At 39.5% G+C, this 13636-nt stretch overlaps 1 protein-coding gene across 8 annotated transcripts in view; it reads left to right on the top strand.

The window, feature by feature from the left end:
• Nucleotides 1-13636, top strand: part of PTK2 (protein tyrosine kinase 2) — a 230891-nt gene that overhangs the window by 118351 nt on the left and 98904 nt on the right. For all 8 annotated transcript variants that reach the window (XR_008464916.1, XM_054191983.1, XM_054191984.1 and 5 more), the window contains one exon: nucleotides 12155-12234. Coding sequence is in view for 7 of the 8 variants with exons in the window: in XM_054191983.1 (XP_054047958.1) it covers nucleotides 12155-12234 (80 nt within the window). In the remaining variant the exon portion in view is untranslated. The remainder of the gene's footprint in view (nucleotides 1-12154; nucleotides 12235-13636) is intronic.

The following is a 13636-nucleotide window of genomic DNA, read 5'->3' on the forward strand; positions in this document are numbered from 1 at the left end:
CTGTAGTGTCTGTGAAGACAACGTTAACGCTTAAAATGTATTTTCTTAAATGAAAATTCCCTTTTATATTGTGGCAGATAAAGGCATCACGCAAATTCAGTTATTTTTATAACACGGTCCCCCAACATGTAGGAAATTTCAAGTCCAGGCAATTACTGTAATAACTTAATGATTAAAGTTTTATAAGGCTTAGGTGCATGAGATATAATTTGAAGTGCAGGCTGGGAATTGGACTCTTTAACCTAATTAAATAACAACATCTCTTATACCCTAATAAAAATAGGAGACCTAAAGCAAATGACTTTGACAGGAAAAGCGTTGAAGAAAGTCAAGGACATAGGGAGAAAAGCTGGCATTGTTCCTGATATTGGCAGCCTGTTTAAAACAAAAAATAAAAAAAAGATCTTTCAGGAAGAGTTGATGGTTGACACGTAAACTGCGCCCTAAAGGGATTTGGTAATAAATGTAAGAATTGCAGCTGCTTAAAAAGATATTTTAAAAAATTATTTAAAAAAAATGGTAAGAATATAAATCAAACTGAACGTCACCTATCTGCTCCTTACAGCTTGTAAAAATAATTATGAGTGAGATATCCTTTACAGGGGTCGGTTTCTTGAAATTGCTAAACTTCACAATTCCTCATAAAGTATTCATTTTTTAACTATAAAAATTGATTTACCCTCTCAAAACCATGCTGACATTCTTGTTGTGGATCTTGCTGTTTGTGTCGTCATGTAGCTACTTTGGTATCTTCCAAATGTTCTGGGTCAAATGTCTGCTTTCTGTTAGCAGTGCTGTATGACAGGAAGGTAAAACACACTTGTATTCCTAAATACCTCTTAAATAGTCGGCCAAGCTCAGTCCAAAGGAAAATGACCGCTTTGATTTCAAATTTCCACCTGTCAACCGGCATGGTGAAAATAGTGCTTGTGGGCTTTCTTGCAATCATAGGTGAATTACCCTTAATTCAAGACGGTACATTTGAAATGCTCAGGACCGGTTTCCATCTACTGAAGCGTAGATATGTCTTTGTTACTTTTAAAAAAAAAGTTGACTCACGTTGATGCTTGGACTTATTTGCCCTCGAAAAGAAAAATTCTGTGTCGGAGAGAAGAAGTATAAAATTAGCTGTTGGCAAGGCAAGCGTAGTAGGTTGAGTACTCTGTGGCTCCCAAGAGTATAGTCCTACTTTATCGAAGATCTGAGAGGCAGCAGCGTGTATTGCAGTGACATCTGGAGATCAGCCTGCTCGGACAGAAGGGATCATTTTTAGCCATTCTGTCCCTAACAATGCCTCGTCAGAAGTTGATTTTCTCCCCCCCATCCCATCTCTAATGCCCTTATTATTAACAGAGGAGCTTCCAAAATTAGTTAGAGATGTCAAAGTTCACCTCTAGATAATAGAGAGACGGTGACCTTGGAAGACGAAGAGGAGGAGCAGCTGGGGGCAGATGGCAAATGAATGTTGTCCTGATACTGAATTGGGGCTTTTAACTCCACTAGAAAAAGCCAAAGCCTTAATTTTCCCTAATGTAGACTTAGCTTCTATAATAAGTCTTAATATTATCAGATGGGTAAATAGGGGTGGAAACACATGTGTTTCCCTCCTGTGCATGTTTTAAAAACCACCATTACAATCATTAAGGTGGCTCCTAAAAATACTGATGACATTAGAAGCGTGCCCTGGGCTTCTGTGCATATGGGGCTTCGTTCAGAGCAGATGAAGCACAAATCTTTGAGGGTTAATTTTGCATAAGATTTTCTGAAGCTGTAGTAATGTGGGTTGGGACCCTACTCTTACAAGCTGATTATTCTGAGCCTGTAGTGAAGAAAATTCAGTGTCCTACAGGAACCTGCTGGTGGTGAACGAGGGTGGACTCGGCTGTGAGAAGTTGGAGGAACCATCTCCTTTTGCAGTTTGGTGATTACGGAAATAGGCAATTATGTAGGGTGATTGTTCCGCATTCATCCAATGATGTATCTGTCCCAGGGTACGCTACAGCATTTCTGCGGTGCATTTAATGCTACAAGACAGATTACAGAATATTTGAAATAATTATGTCTTACAAGGTACCACGGAAGAGCTGTGTCATGGATCATGGTGGACTTCAATGTGGTACCTGCTGAAGTGCAGAACAAAAAGTGTTCTGAACAGGAGCACTCGGAGCACAGAGCAGCTTTGTTCATTTGGAATGTGAAATTGTGGGGAAAATAAATGTGGTATATGCTTCAGTCGTTGTCTTGGTCACATAAGTAGTTGCTGAAGATCAGCTTTTCTCTTGGATATGTGGAGGTATTCTGAACTTTCGTGTTACAGAAGCCAGAATTTAAGAGTTGGTAAATTACAGGAAAAATTTCACTGGACTTCCATAGGACCAATGTCCCCAGAAGTGATGTGTCTTTGTGTAAAAGGAAGATCCCAATGAGCAGTTTCTGTGGTGTCCGAGAGTGAGTTGTTATATACAAAAAACAAACACCAAAATACCTTCAGATAATAGAAACGTCAATGTTTAAAAGCAGGTGTCAGAACATACCTGAGCCGTTAAAGAGGAGAATAAATAAAAGACTGTCACAGATACAGGCAGGTTAAGAGGAAGGTTGTATTTGTTGATATAAATATCACTAAGCACAAGTACAGAATTTCTGAACATAAAAAACACCAGCTAAAAATATCTGGATAGAACAAATGGATAAGGAGTAAATGATGTGGTGTGAATCGTTGTTTTCCATGCTTCGTTAAACTATTATAATTATGCTTCGTCTGGTACTTACTAAATGGAGTACAGAAGACATTTTGTTTCTTTGTTTGCTTATCTAAATATCTTATGTGTTGTGATTTTTTTTTTTTTTTTGCTATGCACTTAACTCGTTAGGGGGCACTTAATGACTGAAGTGCTGTTTAAATGCAGTTTTCAGATCAATGCCGATTTGAAAGAAAATAAATAAAAAAGGACTAAGTTGTGTAAGTAGGTCATAGACATGGAAAGTAAAGCATGAGAAATAGATTGCTTATTTTTAAACTGTCCTCCTGAAAAATCGGAGATTATCCTGTGGGAAATTTCTTGGTAACATTAAATGAGCTGGGAAAGCCGCTGTGGTGGCTAATTATTGGTATTCGCCCTTTTTGAGACACCATTTGATAGTACTGTTGCTAAAGAATTTCCGCAGCAGTCACGCTTGAAAAGAAAACTCAATAGAAAGTTTGATAATTTTTAAAAAATAATTTCTACGGATATAAGCAAATTTAAACCTAAAATACATTTTTAAGACACAGCAAGTAGGTTTGGGTTTTGGTTTTTTTTAAATCCTTAAACTGCTGGAAAGCATTCAGTGCTAAGTTCAGAATGATTTTACTCCTGTTCTTAATAAAGAAATTTAAATCCAGCGTGGTGTTTTTATGAACTGCGCTGGCAAGATGGCTTGTCAGCCTGGGTGAACGTTTTTCTGAAATACTGCAGCTGCATAAAAAAAAAAAATAGTGTGCAGGAAAATGAAGCAGATGGCTTTTGAAAGTAGCAGCTGGTATATAAAATACGAGGCCTGTGATAGATTTTGTCTTAAATCATGTGTACTAGCGTAGGGCTATTCTCTGATTTCTCCATCTTCACAAACACGGGCTTTCCTCTGTCTCCAGTTTTTATTTTAAATGATACCAGCTGGAATTTGCTAGCCATTTATATAGCTGGGAAAGCGCCCGTTATTTCCTAGTAAATTTTGAGAAGTTAGAAGTTACACTGTCAGTAATTTGCCTATTCAGGCAAAACCCCAAATATTTTAGAAGTCTGACATCAGAAATTAAACTGGGCTTTTGTTTACGTGCCTGTCTTCCTTGTGGAAAACGCTTATTAGCTCATGGTTCAGTGTTCACTTCCTTTCTTTTCCTGTGATTTAAGAGTATCTTTGAACTTTTAATGCTCAAAAGACTGAAGACAGAAGACAGATTTTTGTTCTGGCTAGCCAAAGAAGAATAGTGATGAAAAAAATATTTAAACATATTGGTGAGAATAGAAAGTAAATAAAGTGAATTCTTGTTGAATGTCAAGACGTTAACACGTCAGGAAATGCATTGTGGCGTGGGATTATGTTGAATTCTTGTTTGTTATAAATGCTGCTACCCTTTCTAAGCATGTATCCGTTGAACGCAGGTAGTGTCTGTTGGGGAGTGACAATTTTATTTCACATTTTATCAGAACATGTAAAACACTACTTTTTCCTATCTCCGAGAGGTGTATTTATGCTTGGCATTTATATTTTCCGCATATTGCATCCCTTCCGTGAAGTAGACTGTAGCTGTCATGACCAAGAAGTTAACTACAGATGTGAAGCGTAGGTCACACTTTGATTCTTATTTTCCAGCCTGTGAGTGAGCAAATCCAAATCTGTTTGCTTCTTCTAACACTGACATCGTGGTAGTGCTCATCCGGAAGCCTGAAATGGTTTGCATTTCCATTATACCATGTTTAATCAAACTTAAATAGACTAATCCTCCCCCCCCTCAAAGCATACACCTGCTTGACTGTAAATCTGATTTAAACTTGTTAGAACATTTACCAAAAAAAAATCCGAGGGAAAAGGTGCTTGAAATCACCACAGCAATAAATTATTTTTGTCTCTGTCCTCTTTAAAACTGTTTTCCAATATATTTTTCTCTGGGAGTTCAGATAAGCACATTCTGCTGGAAGGCAAAATGGGTACGTAAGTGGAAGCAACATAAACCGAAGTGTTTCGCTTAAGACATAATATTTTGGGATTTTGATTGTTACCAAATAAAAAGTATAAAGGCTTTTAGCAGCATAACACCTGAATTTATAATTCTAATGTAAATCTAAGTATTTGTCTTCTAATCTTTGTGCATTTTTGTTGCTAAAACATTGTGACCGTGAAGCATTTGAGATGATTACAGACTTCACGGAGTCTTACTGTTGCCAGAGCACCTGGTCTCTAGTTTGTGGCATAACTGAAGTAATGGCACACAGGTTTAGCAGGAGCCTTTTAAAGTTTAAAGGCTTCATTTAAAATTTAAACTTCATTTAAGTTTAAGTTTAAAGGCTTCATTGGGCTGGTGGAAATTGGTACGGGTTGCTGCTTTGCAGTTTCTTGTTTGGTCTGTTGGGTTTTTTTGGGGTGCTTTTTCAAAACAAGGTTTGTGTGACAAGTTTATATAAATTAGTGTTGTCTTAGAAACTAGGTAAAATTAATTTATATTAAATAGCATCCTATAATTTTTTATGATTTAGCCTTTGGAGGGATCTCGTTTGGAACAATTAAAATGGGGTGCAGAACAGCAACAGTGGTACTTGCTGTGCTTGAATGGCATGTATATATATATATATACACACACACCCATATATATATATATATACACACACACACACATATCTATCTCTCTTGATGATATACTCTTCAGCCTTCCTCCAGGCATCGCACACTGTTAACTGAACTTCCAAGCCATAAGTAAAGGTCTGCACATGCCACCAAGGAGGGCGGTTCTGCAGGTGAAACACGAGCTCCCAGATAACACTATCTCCAAAACCCACAGATCAGGGTTCCTCTTCCTTCTTAACATGCTTCTGAATTCATAGTAAGCAGAAAAAACTGGTAGAATTGTTTAAATTTGTCAGAGTTTCATTTTTGTGTCTTTGTGTGTATATGGGCTTTACGCTCTTGAAGATAGGGTCTTTTTTCTCTTCAACAGACAAAAAATATTCTCGTTTCTCTCATTTAACTATATTAACAACAATAATAAAAGTAATAATTGAGCAAACACAAAAGACTTCTAGGAAAACTATTCAATTGCCCTGTGGCAGTGTGTGCTTAATTACCATTAAATTATCTCTTGCGTCTCTTCCATTTCATATTTGTTCAGGCTTTTTGCTTAGGAGGTTATGCAGCTCGTCCTCAACCTCTTGCAAAATTCTTATCTAATCTTTGCACGAGCAGTAGCTCGTGCATTGATCTAATGCCATCTCAAAGAGAATAGTCGAGAAAAATTAAAGGTGATAAGAGAAGTTCTCATTAGTATTCTGGGAGTAGAAATTGAATCTGCTTTCGTTTCGCCCCCTCCCCTTAGACTTACTGAAATTTAAAGAAGAACGTGTGCGGACAGGTTTCTGAAAAAAGCAGGACAAAATTAATTCCTTCTATCAATTTATTACCTTTGCTATCCATAATAGGACACTACTCCATCTAATTAGACCACAGGATTATGGCTATAGGCTTCCTGAAGCTTATAAACTCTTTGTATACCTTCCGAAGTTGAAACACAAAAATAAATAGGTGTATATAAAGCATGTGCGGTGCTTTATGTTAATCAAGTCCAGCTGTTAATTTTGATGAGAGGATGTCATGACTGATTCTGTGAACTCTGCTATTAGGCACTTGGGGACGCTGAAGGAGGGTATTTTTCCAATGTTTTCATCTCATTTCTTAGGCAGATAAAGGCATTTTTATCCCACTCTTCAGGTTGAAGGATGTAGTGAATTTGAAAGACTTGAAACTCCGTGTTACTGTTCCAAGGAACTTCAGAAACGACACCCCCCGCACCCACAACCCCCGTGATAAATCAGCAGGGCAGAGTCTCTGTTGGCTGAAATGTGAGGTGGAGGGAATATATGTCATTTACTCCGTCTTTATGAAATACCTGTGTTTGTCCATCTCTTCTGGACTGGGATGTGCAAAAAAACCCCCTTTTTTCTGCTTATCAGACTACCAAAATTATGCACTCAAGTAGGCGACTGACTGCTTGCAGCGTTACGGTGCAAATGTCTCACTTTTGTCTTGCAAATAAGCTGAGAATTTTCACAATACTTATTTTTTCTTCCAAATTGTTGGGGTTGGGAGGGTTTTTAAAATTTTCTTCCTCAAGTTCTGGTGCCTGTAGTTGGCAGAGTCAAACTGGGAAAACGTGACTGGAATTTGTGAGAGCTCCCGAGCCAGAGGGCAAGAGGAAAGAAACTCCAAACTTGAAATGTTTGGGTTCTGTGGCCTATTTATTTAAGGAATAGTAGTTACTTGAGGCTATAGCAGCATTTTAAAATACGTTTGCGGGAAGCTGAAGATGTTCTTAAACTGTTTAGTTTAACAAATGAAGTACTTTGGTACTGGGATCTACAAGGCAATAAGCTGTGAAAATAAATGAATACAAATGTGATCATGATATACTAGTAGCCTCAAATTCGCATAGTTTCTGCAGTGGGAAGTTTTATATATCAGGATTAAAAAAATACTTCACTACAGTCAGTTCTTCTCAGTGTCTGAATGCCTCAAGGAATAGGTGGATAACAGCTCTGGAATTTCCTGGGGATGCAAAACTGCTGAAATGGTTCAAAACATTGAATGCGTATTTAAAAAAAATAAAAACAGTTTAATTAAATATAAGTGAACTAGCTGATGGATATTTGATTTGGGTGGATGTAAGGCAGGCTAGCTAACGGGGTTTGTGAACAGGTACGTTAGCTTTTTAGCTGAAGTAACTTGGCCTATACGTGAAGGTGAATTCTCAGAATGAAATGACAGCGTGTATTTAAAGTACAATTCAAGTTCATTATACCTCAGCATGGATGTTATAAACAAGAAGGAAATTGATAATATTTTTTTTTAACTTCATACATTTCTGGAATATGGGCATCCATATAAGAGCCGAACTCAGGTAGAATTTGCATTTTCAGTTTGTTGGTTACTTTTCAAATATCCCCATGTAGACCTGGGGGCAAAGAGTACTGAGCTGTCCTTTGCCACTGTGGGTGCTGCAGGGGTCATTTATGGTAATAACACGGGAGCCTGAAAGCAATATTCCTGATTTAAATGCTCTGAGCTTGGGTCTGACAGTTTTAATGCAGGACAGGTTTCATAGCCTTACTGATGAACAGAAGGTCTAATTTAATTTTCTGTTTCAATTACTACGTTGTGCCATTTAGGAAGGCATCTAGATGGTAGCTCTGATTTAAAGTTAAACAAAACCTTGGTTATAGAAGATTTTCTCTTAGAGAAATACTATACCATTGATAACAGGTGCAGTTCTGCAGTGGAATGAAGGGTATTTGTAAATGGACACTAGTTGAGATAAGATACTACTCAAAAATCTCTGCTGGTCAGAAATACACAAATTTCTGGATTGCCAAATTTCTTGAAAATGCCTCCAGGTGTTGTAATGACTTGGAGTACAAGAGAGATCAAGCTTCGGCAGAGGGTCCAGTGAAGGGCCATGGAGATGATGAAGGGCCTGGACCATCTTTGCTGTGGGTGGGAGGAAAGGCTGAGAGAGCTGGGACTGTTCAGCCTGGAGAAGAGAACGCTCAGGGGGGTCTCATCAATGTATACCAATACCTGAAAGGAGAGGGCAAAGAAGATGGAGCCACGCTCTTTCCAGTGGTGCCCAGTGCCAGGACCAGAGGCAATGGGCACCAACTGAAGCACAGGAGGTTCCCTCTGAACATCAGGAAACCTTTTTGGTTTTTTGCTGTGAGGGTGACCGAGCACTGGCACAGCTTGCCCAGGGGTGCTGTGGAGTCTACATCCTTGGAGATACTCAAAAGCCATCTGGACGTGGTCCTGGGCGGCTGGCTCTAGGTTGGCCCTGCTTGAGCAGGGGAGTTGGACCAGTGGGATTCCGAGTGATTCAGATGGGAGAACTCTTCATCACTTTGTAACATTAGGCAGTGTTTTACACGTGATGCTGAAGGATAGGACCTTAAATTTCCCAGCAGAAAATATTTCTGCAGTATCTTCTTTGCCGAGTCTTTTGAATGAATGGAATGTATCTGCCATATCTTATAAATAAATAGATAATATAATAATTTCACTTCATTTAGGTTGGAAAAGACCTTTAAGATCATCGAGTCCAACCATTAACCTAACCCTGCCAAGTCCACCATTAAACCATGTCCCTCAGCACCACACCTACATGTCTTTTAAGTACATCCAGGGATGGTGCCTCAACCACTTCCCTGGGCAGCCTATTCCAATGCTTAATAACCCTTTCAGAGTAAAAATTTTTCCTAATTCCCAATCTAAATCTCCCCTGGTGCAACTTGAGGCCATTTCCTCTTGTCCTATCACTTGTTACTTGGGAGAAGAGACCGACCACCACCTCTCTACCCCCTCCTTTCAGGTAGTTGTAGAGAGCGAGAAGGTCTCCCCTCAGCCTCCTTTTCTCCAGGCTGAACACCCCCAGCTCCCTCAGTCGCTCCTCACAAGACTTGTTCTCCAGACCCCTCACCAGCTCCGTTGCCCTTCTCTGGACGTGCTCCAGCACCTCAGTGTCTGTCTTGTAGTGAGGGGCCCAAAACTGGACACAGCACTTGAGGTGGGGCCTCACCAGTGCCGAGTACAGGGGGACGATCACTGCCCTAGTCCTGCTGGCCACACTGTTCCTGACACAGGCCAGGATGCTGTTGGCCTTCTTGGCCCCCTGGGCACACTGCTGGCTCATATTCAGCCGGCTGTCGACCAACACCTTTTCCACCAGGCAGCTCTCCAGCCACTCTGCCCCAAGCCCGTAGCGTCCATGGGGTTGTTGTGGCCCAAGTGCAGGACCCGGCACTTGGCCTTGTTGAACCTCAGCCCATAGGCCTCAGCCCATCAATCCATATCCATCATATGTACTGTAGATGTATATGATGTCTGTGGTTATATAATTGACAGTTCTCTGTTATTTATACAGTTGTTTGCAAGTTATTTCATGAATTAGAAGATATTTTGTCCACTAGAGCGGTGACTGTTTACTTGGCTGACACTTAGGGATCTTCATGGTTTTGAATGAAAATACTGAATGAAAATCTCTTGACTTCCTGGAAGATGCGTCTCTCTCAGTTTGTATCACTTACAGCCCTTGTAATTACCAGATCCATCTGTGGTTTTAGGTGGGCTTTTTTTTTAACCTTTAGTCAGATAAATCTTTGTAAACGTTACCAGAAAAACTCAAATAGAATGCTGTTTCACATGAGAAGTTTGGGGTTTTTTAATTGTATGCATAATGAAGAAAAATACAATTATTAATTCTACATATTTTGTGTATTACTGCCATGGGAATACAGAATGACTATTTCCGTATGTGTATGCAAATAGTAAGCTACATGATGCTAACGGCCAATTATTTCTTCTGTCTCTCTTATTAGTATTTGTCAAAGTTGAATTGAGAACAGTTAAAAGTTTATTGTTTTGTTATGCTGAGTACCTGTATGAGTTCAAATGCAAGAAGCTTTCTTCTGATGTTGCCGCTATTGTAATAATTCATATTCTCACTCTTGCACAGTTTGTCATATTTCTTCGTTCACATTTTTCAATAACAAATTAAAATTTTCCATGCACTTCATGACTAGGAAAGTCTCACATGTCTGTTGCTGTGTAGTCTCGGGCTGGATCCAGCTGTCGTACTGGTGGCGAGGGAGTGCTGTAGTGCATGCTCCTGTGTTACTGGGAGGATGCTGAACTGGGGAGAACCTCCAGCTTTTGAACCTGCTGTGGTGCTTTCTTATCTGTTAAACTAGGGATTTCATAGCCGTAGCAGTTCGAGATAGGTTTTCCTTCAACATGTCATCACTCAAAAAAAAATTTTACGAAGTATATTTATTTCATAAGGTATAATCTACTCTTCGATTTGTGGGTTTTCGTGATATTTCAGGACTTTCTGCAGCTTTAGGATCTTGGGCTTTAGGATCTCAATAGCAAGTTTATGATTTCATAAGATTGAGGATAACGTGAACTGTTAAAGAAAAGTTGTACTTCTGTAGAGATACGTTACTGATAAAAAATGCCTGTTGCTTAGAAGACAGGAGGGCTGGAGGACCTCTCCTATGAAGACTGGCCAAGGGAGTTGGGGTTGTTCAGCCTGGAGAAGAGAAGGCTCCAGGGAGACCTTATAGCGGCCTTCCTGAAGGGGGCCTGGAGGTGACCTATAAGAAAGCTGGAGAGGGACTTTTTACAAGGGCATGTAGTGATAGGACGAGGGGTAATGGCTTCAAACTTGAAGAAAGTAGATTTAGATTAGATATGAGGAAGAAGTTTTTCACTCAGAGGGTGGTGAGACACTGGCCCAGGTTGCCCAGAGAAGCTGTGGCTGCCCCATCCCTGGAGGTGTTCAAGGCCAGGCTGGATGGGGCTTGGAGCAGCCTGGTCTGGTGGGAGGTGTCCCTGCCCATGGCAGGGGGATTGGAAGTAGATGATCTTTAAGGTCCCTTCCAACCCAAACCATTCTAGGATTCTATCCTACGATTTGCAGAATTGTGTTCTTCAGCACTAGTTCTGTTCTCTCTTACTGTCTTTTGTTTGTTTGTTAATAAGCCTATACATTATCTCAAAAGTAGGCTTTCAGCAACATTGATGTTAGTAAATAAAACAAGTAAGTCCAGGACATGTGGTGGAACTTTGCCCCACCATAGTCCACCTTGTTGAATACTGAGCATGCTCTGTGGTACAGCTTTTGCCCGTGCCACTTTACCATTCTTCTGGAGTGTGCCCCAGCCCAGCTGGGAGACGCTGTTGGCCAGCAATGGCCAAAGACGCTGCTTTGGCCCAGCCGCCCTCTGCGGGAGGGGTGACTGTGAGGCCATAGCGCTTGGCCTCCCCCAGGTCAGAGCACGCTCCTATTTCATTTCCTACTGTAGATGGTAACCATCTAGTTCCACTCTTGTTTCTTCTTCTTGCCACTTCAGACATTATTTTAAGTCGGTGTGCAGTAGCATTTTCACATACCACTCTTTTTACTTACTGCTATTATTATTTTCACAGTAATATACGGACATTTGTCTGGTTTCTATGAATGATTAGATGCGCCTACAAAATGAAAAACTGTTGACAAAGATGATTCAAGAATACAGCAAACGTTCACATATACTAAACGCAGGTGCAACCATTTGCTCAACCTCCTGGGAAGGTTTTGATTATATTTAATAAAACATAGATAATATTGATGTAGATAAGGGAAATGGTTTTATCAAGTTCATGGCGGTTGAAATGGGTTTCTTACAAAAGCGCAGCTCATTTGTGGAGAATATGAACATAACTTCTTTTTTTTCCCTTTGTGCACTGAAAATAGTCATTCAGAAAAATTAAACTTAAGAGATATATTTATTCTAAAGTTGTTTGGGCAATATTATAGTCTGTATCGGCGCTAAACTGATCTTTCTGTGATGCGTACCTACTTCTTTTGCTGTAGGTGAAAAATGACTATATGTTAGAAATAGCAGATCAAGTGGACCAGGAAATTGCTTTGAAACTAGGTTGCCTTGAAATCCGGTAAGCTGATAATTTCATTTATTATTCAACATGTTTCTGACTGAATATATACATTAATTTTGAAACTGCTTATAGTTCATCGATTTCTGAGCAGTATAGTGGAATAAAACATCATAAGACTTTTTTTTGCTTCAAAGTAGTTTGAAGAAGAACTGAATAGACTGTGTTGTAACCAATTTCTAGTGATCTTTAAATTAACATTAATTTAAAAATGTTAATTAATTACATCTTGATACTGCCTTTTGGGTAAATTCGTCATCTGAATAATTCAAAGGCTTGTAGAGTACAGTGAAATAAACTTTAAAAAAATGCATCTGTGGTGTTATTTAGCAAACAGTCTTGTCATGGTGCGTATATAAATCCTACAGCTAGAGAACGTAATTAAAGCTGACTACTGCTTCCTTTCCTCTCTGCATTTACTCAATTTTTAAGGTGCTATTTTCAAATGATTAAATCTTAAGTATTCTTTTGGGTGTTTCTGGTGTTCTTGTCAACTGTGTCGCCAGCTGGAAAATAAAGATAAATTTATCAGATTAAGAGATCCTTGAGAGAGCTCCCAGCACAGCTTTTGAAATGCATGTTTTGGGTTTTGATGATTTATGGAGAGTTTCCAGCCTGAAACATTTGCTTTAGTTATGCTGTTGTCTCGCACAGGGGGATTAGGGAAGAAGTAATATTGATAAGAAATTAATGGCAAATGTAAACTTGTTAGCAGAGAATGAATGTGTCCTTTGAACACTACTTTCCAAATTAAAAGAAAATTTAGGCTTACGAAATCGCCTAGATATCGCAGGAGAACCTGATGTCTTTGCTCTTAGTTTTGCCAGTGGCCCTAGAGAAAACACAAATTCTTTGCGTAACTGCAAACTCCTTACGCCCTTATGAAATTATTGGTGCCTTATTTCAAGATATGTAGTGAGGATGATAATCCACGATTATTTTGTCAGCCAAGTCCTGCTTCCCATGGTTCTCATGCCGTGGCTCTTCGGAGCATTTTCATGAGATGCTTCATGTAGATGACTACTGAGACTCTCTTACCACAAGCATTACTAGTCCACTTTCTCCACGAAAACAATGATCCCAGACGTCTCCCAACAACAGCTACTCATTCCTGATTTATTTATTCATTTATGTTTTTAGAGTGAACGTGTCTGGATTGAAATTGTTAGTTTTCATCATTCCCTGCTTCTCTGGTTCTCCCTGTTACATGCCCAGACACCGGGAGGGAGGCGCTGTTGGAGGTAGAAAGGAGCTGCTGAAGGGCAGGTTAAATCACTTCTCTGGGTAGCAGCGTAGTTAAGCTGGTTTAAAGTGATTCTAAAAATGCAGTACTGCTATAGTCCTGCGTAATGTTCCATACGTGAAATTATTTTGTAAAATAAAAATCTGATCTGTTGAGGCA

The sequence above is a fragment of the Rissa tridactyla genome, chromosome 2 (genome assembly GCF_028500815.1).
Source record: "Rissa tridactyla isolate bRisTri1 chromosome 2, bRisTri1.patW.cur.20221130, whole genome shotgun sequence".
Lineage (NCBI taxonomy): Eukaryota > Metazoa > Chordata > Aves > Charadriiformes > Laridae > Rissa > Rissa tridactyla.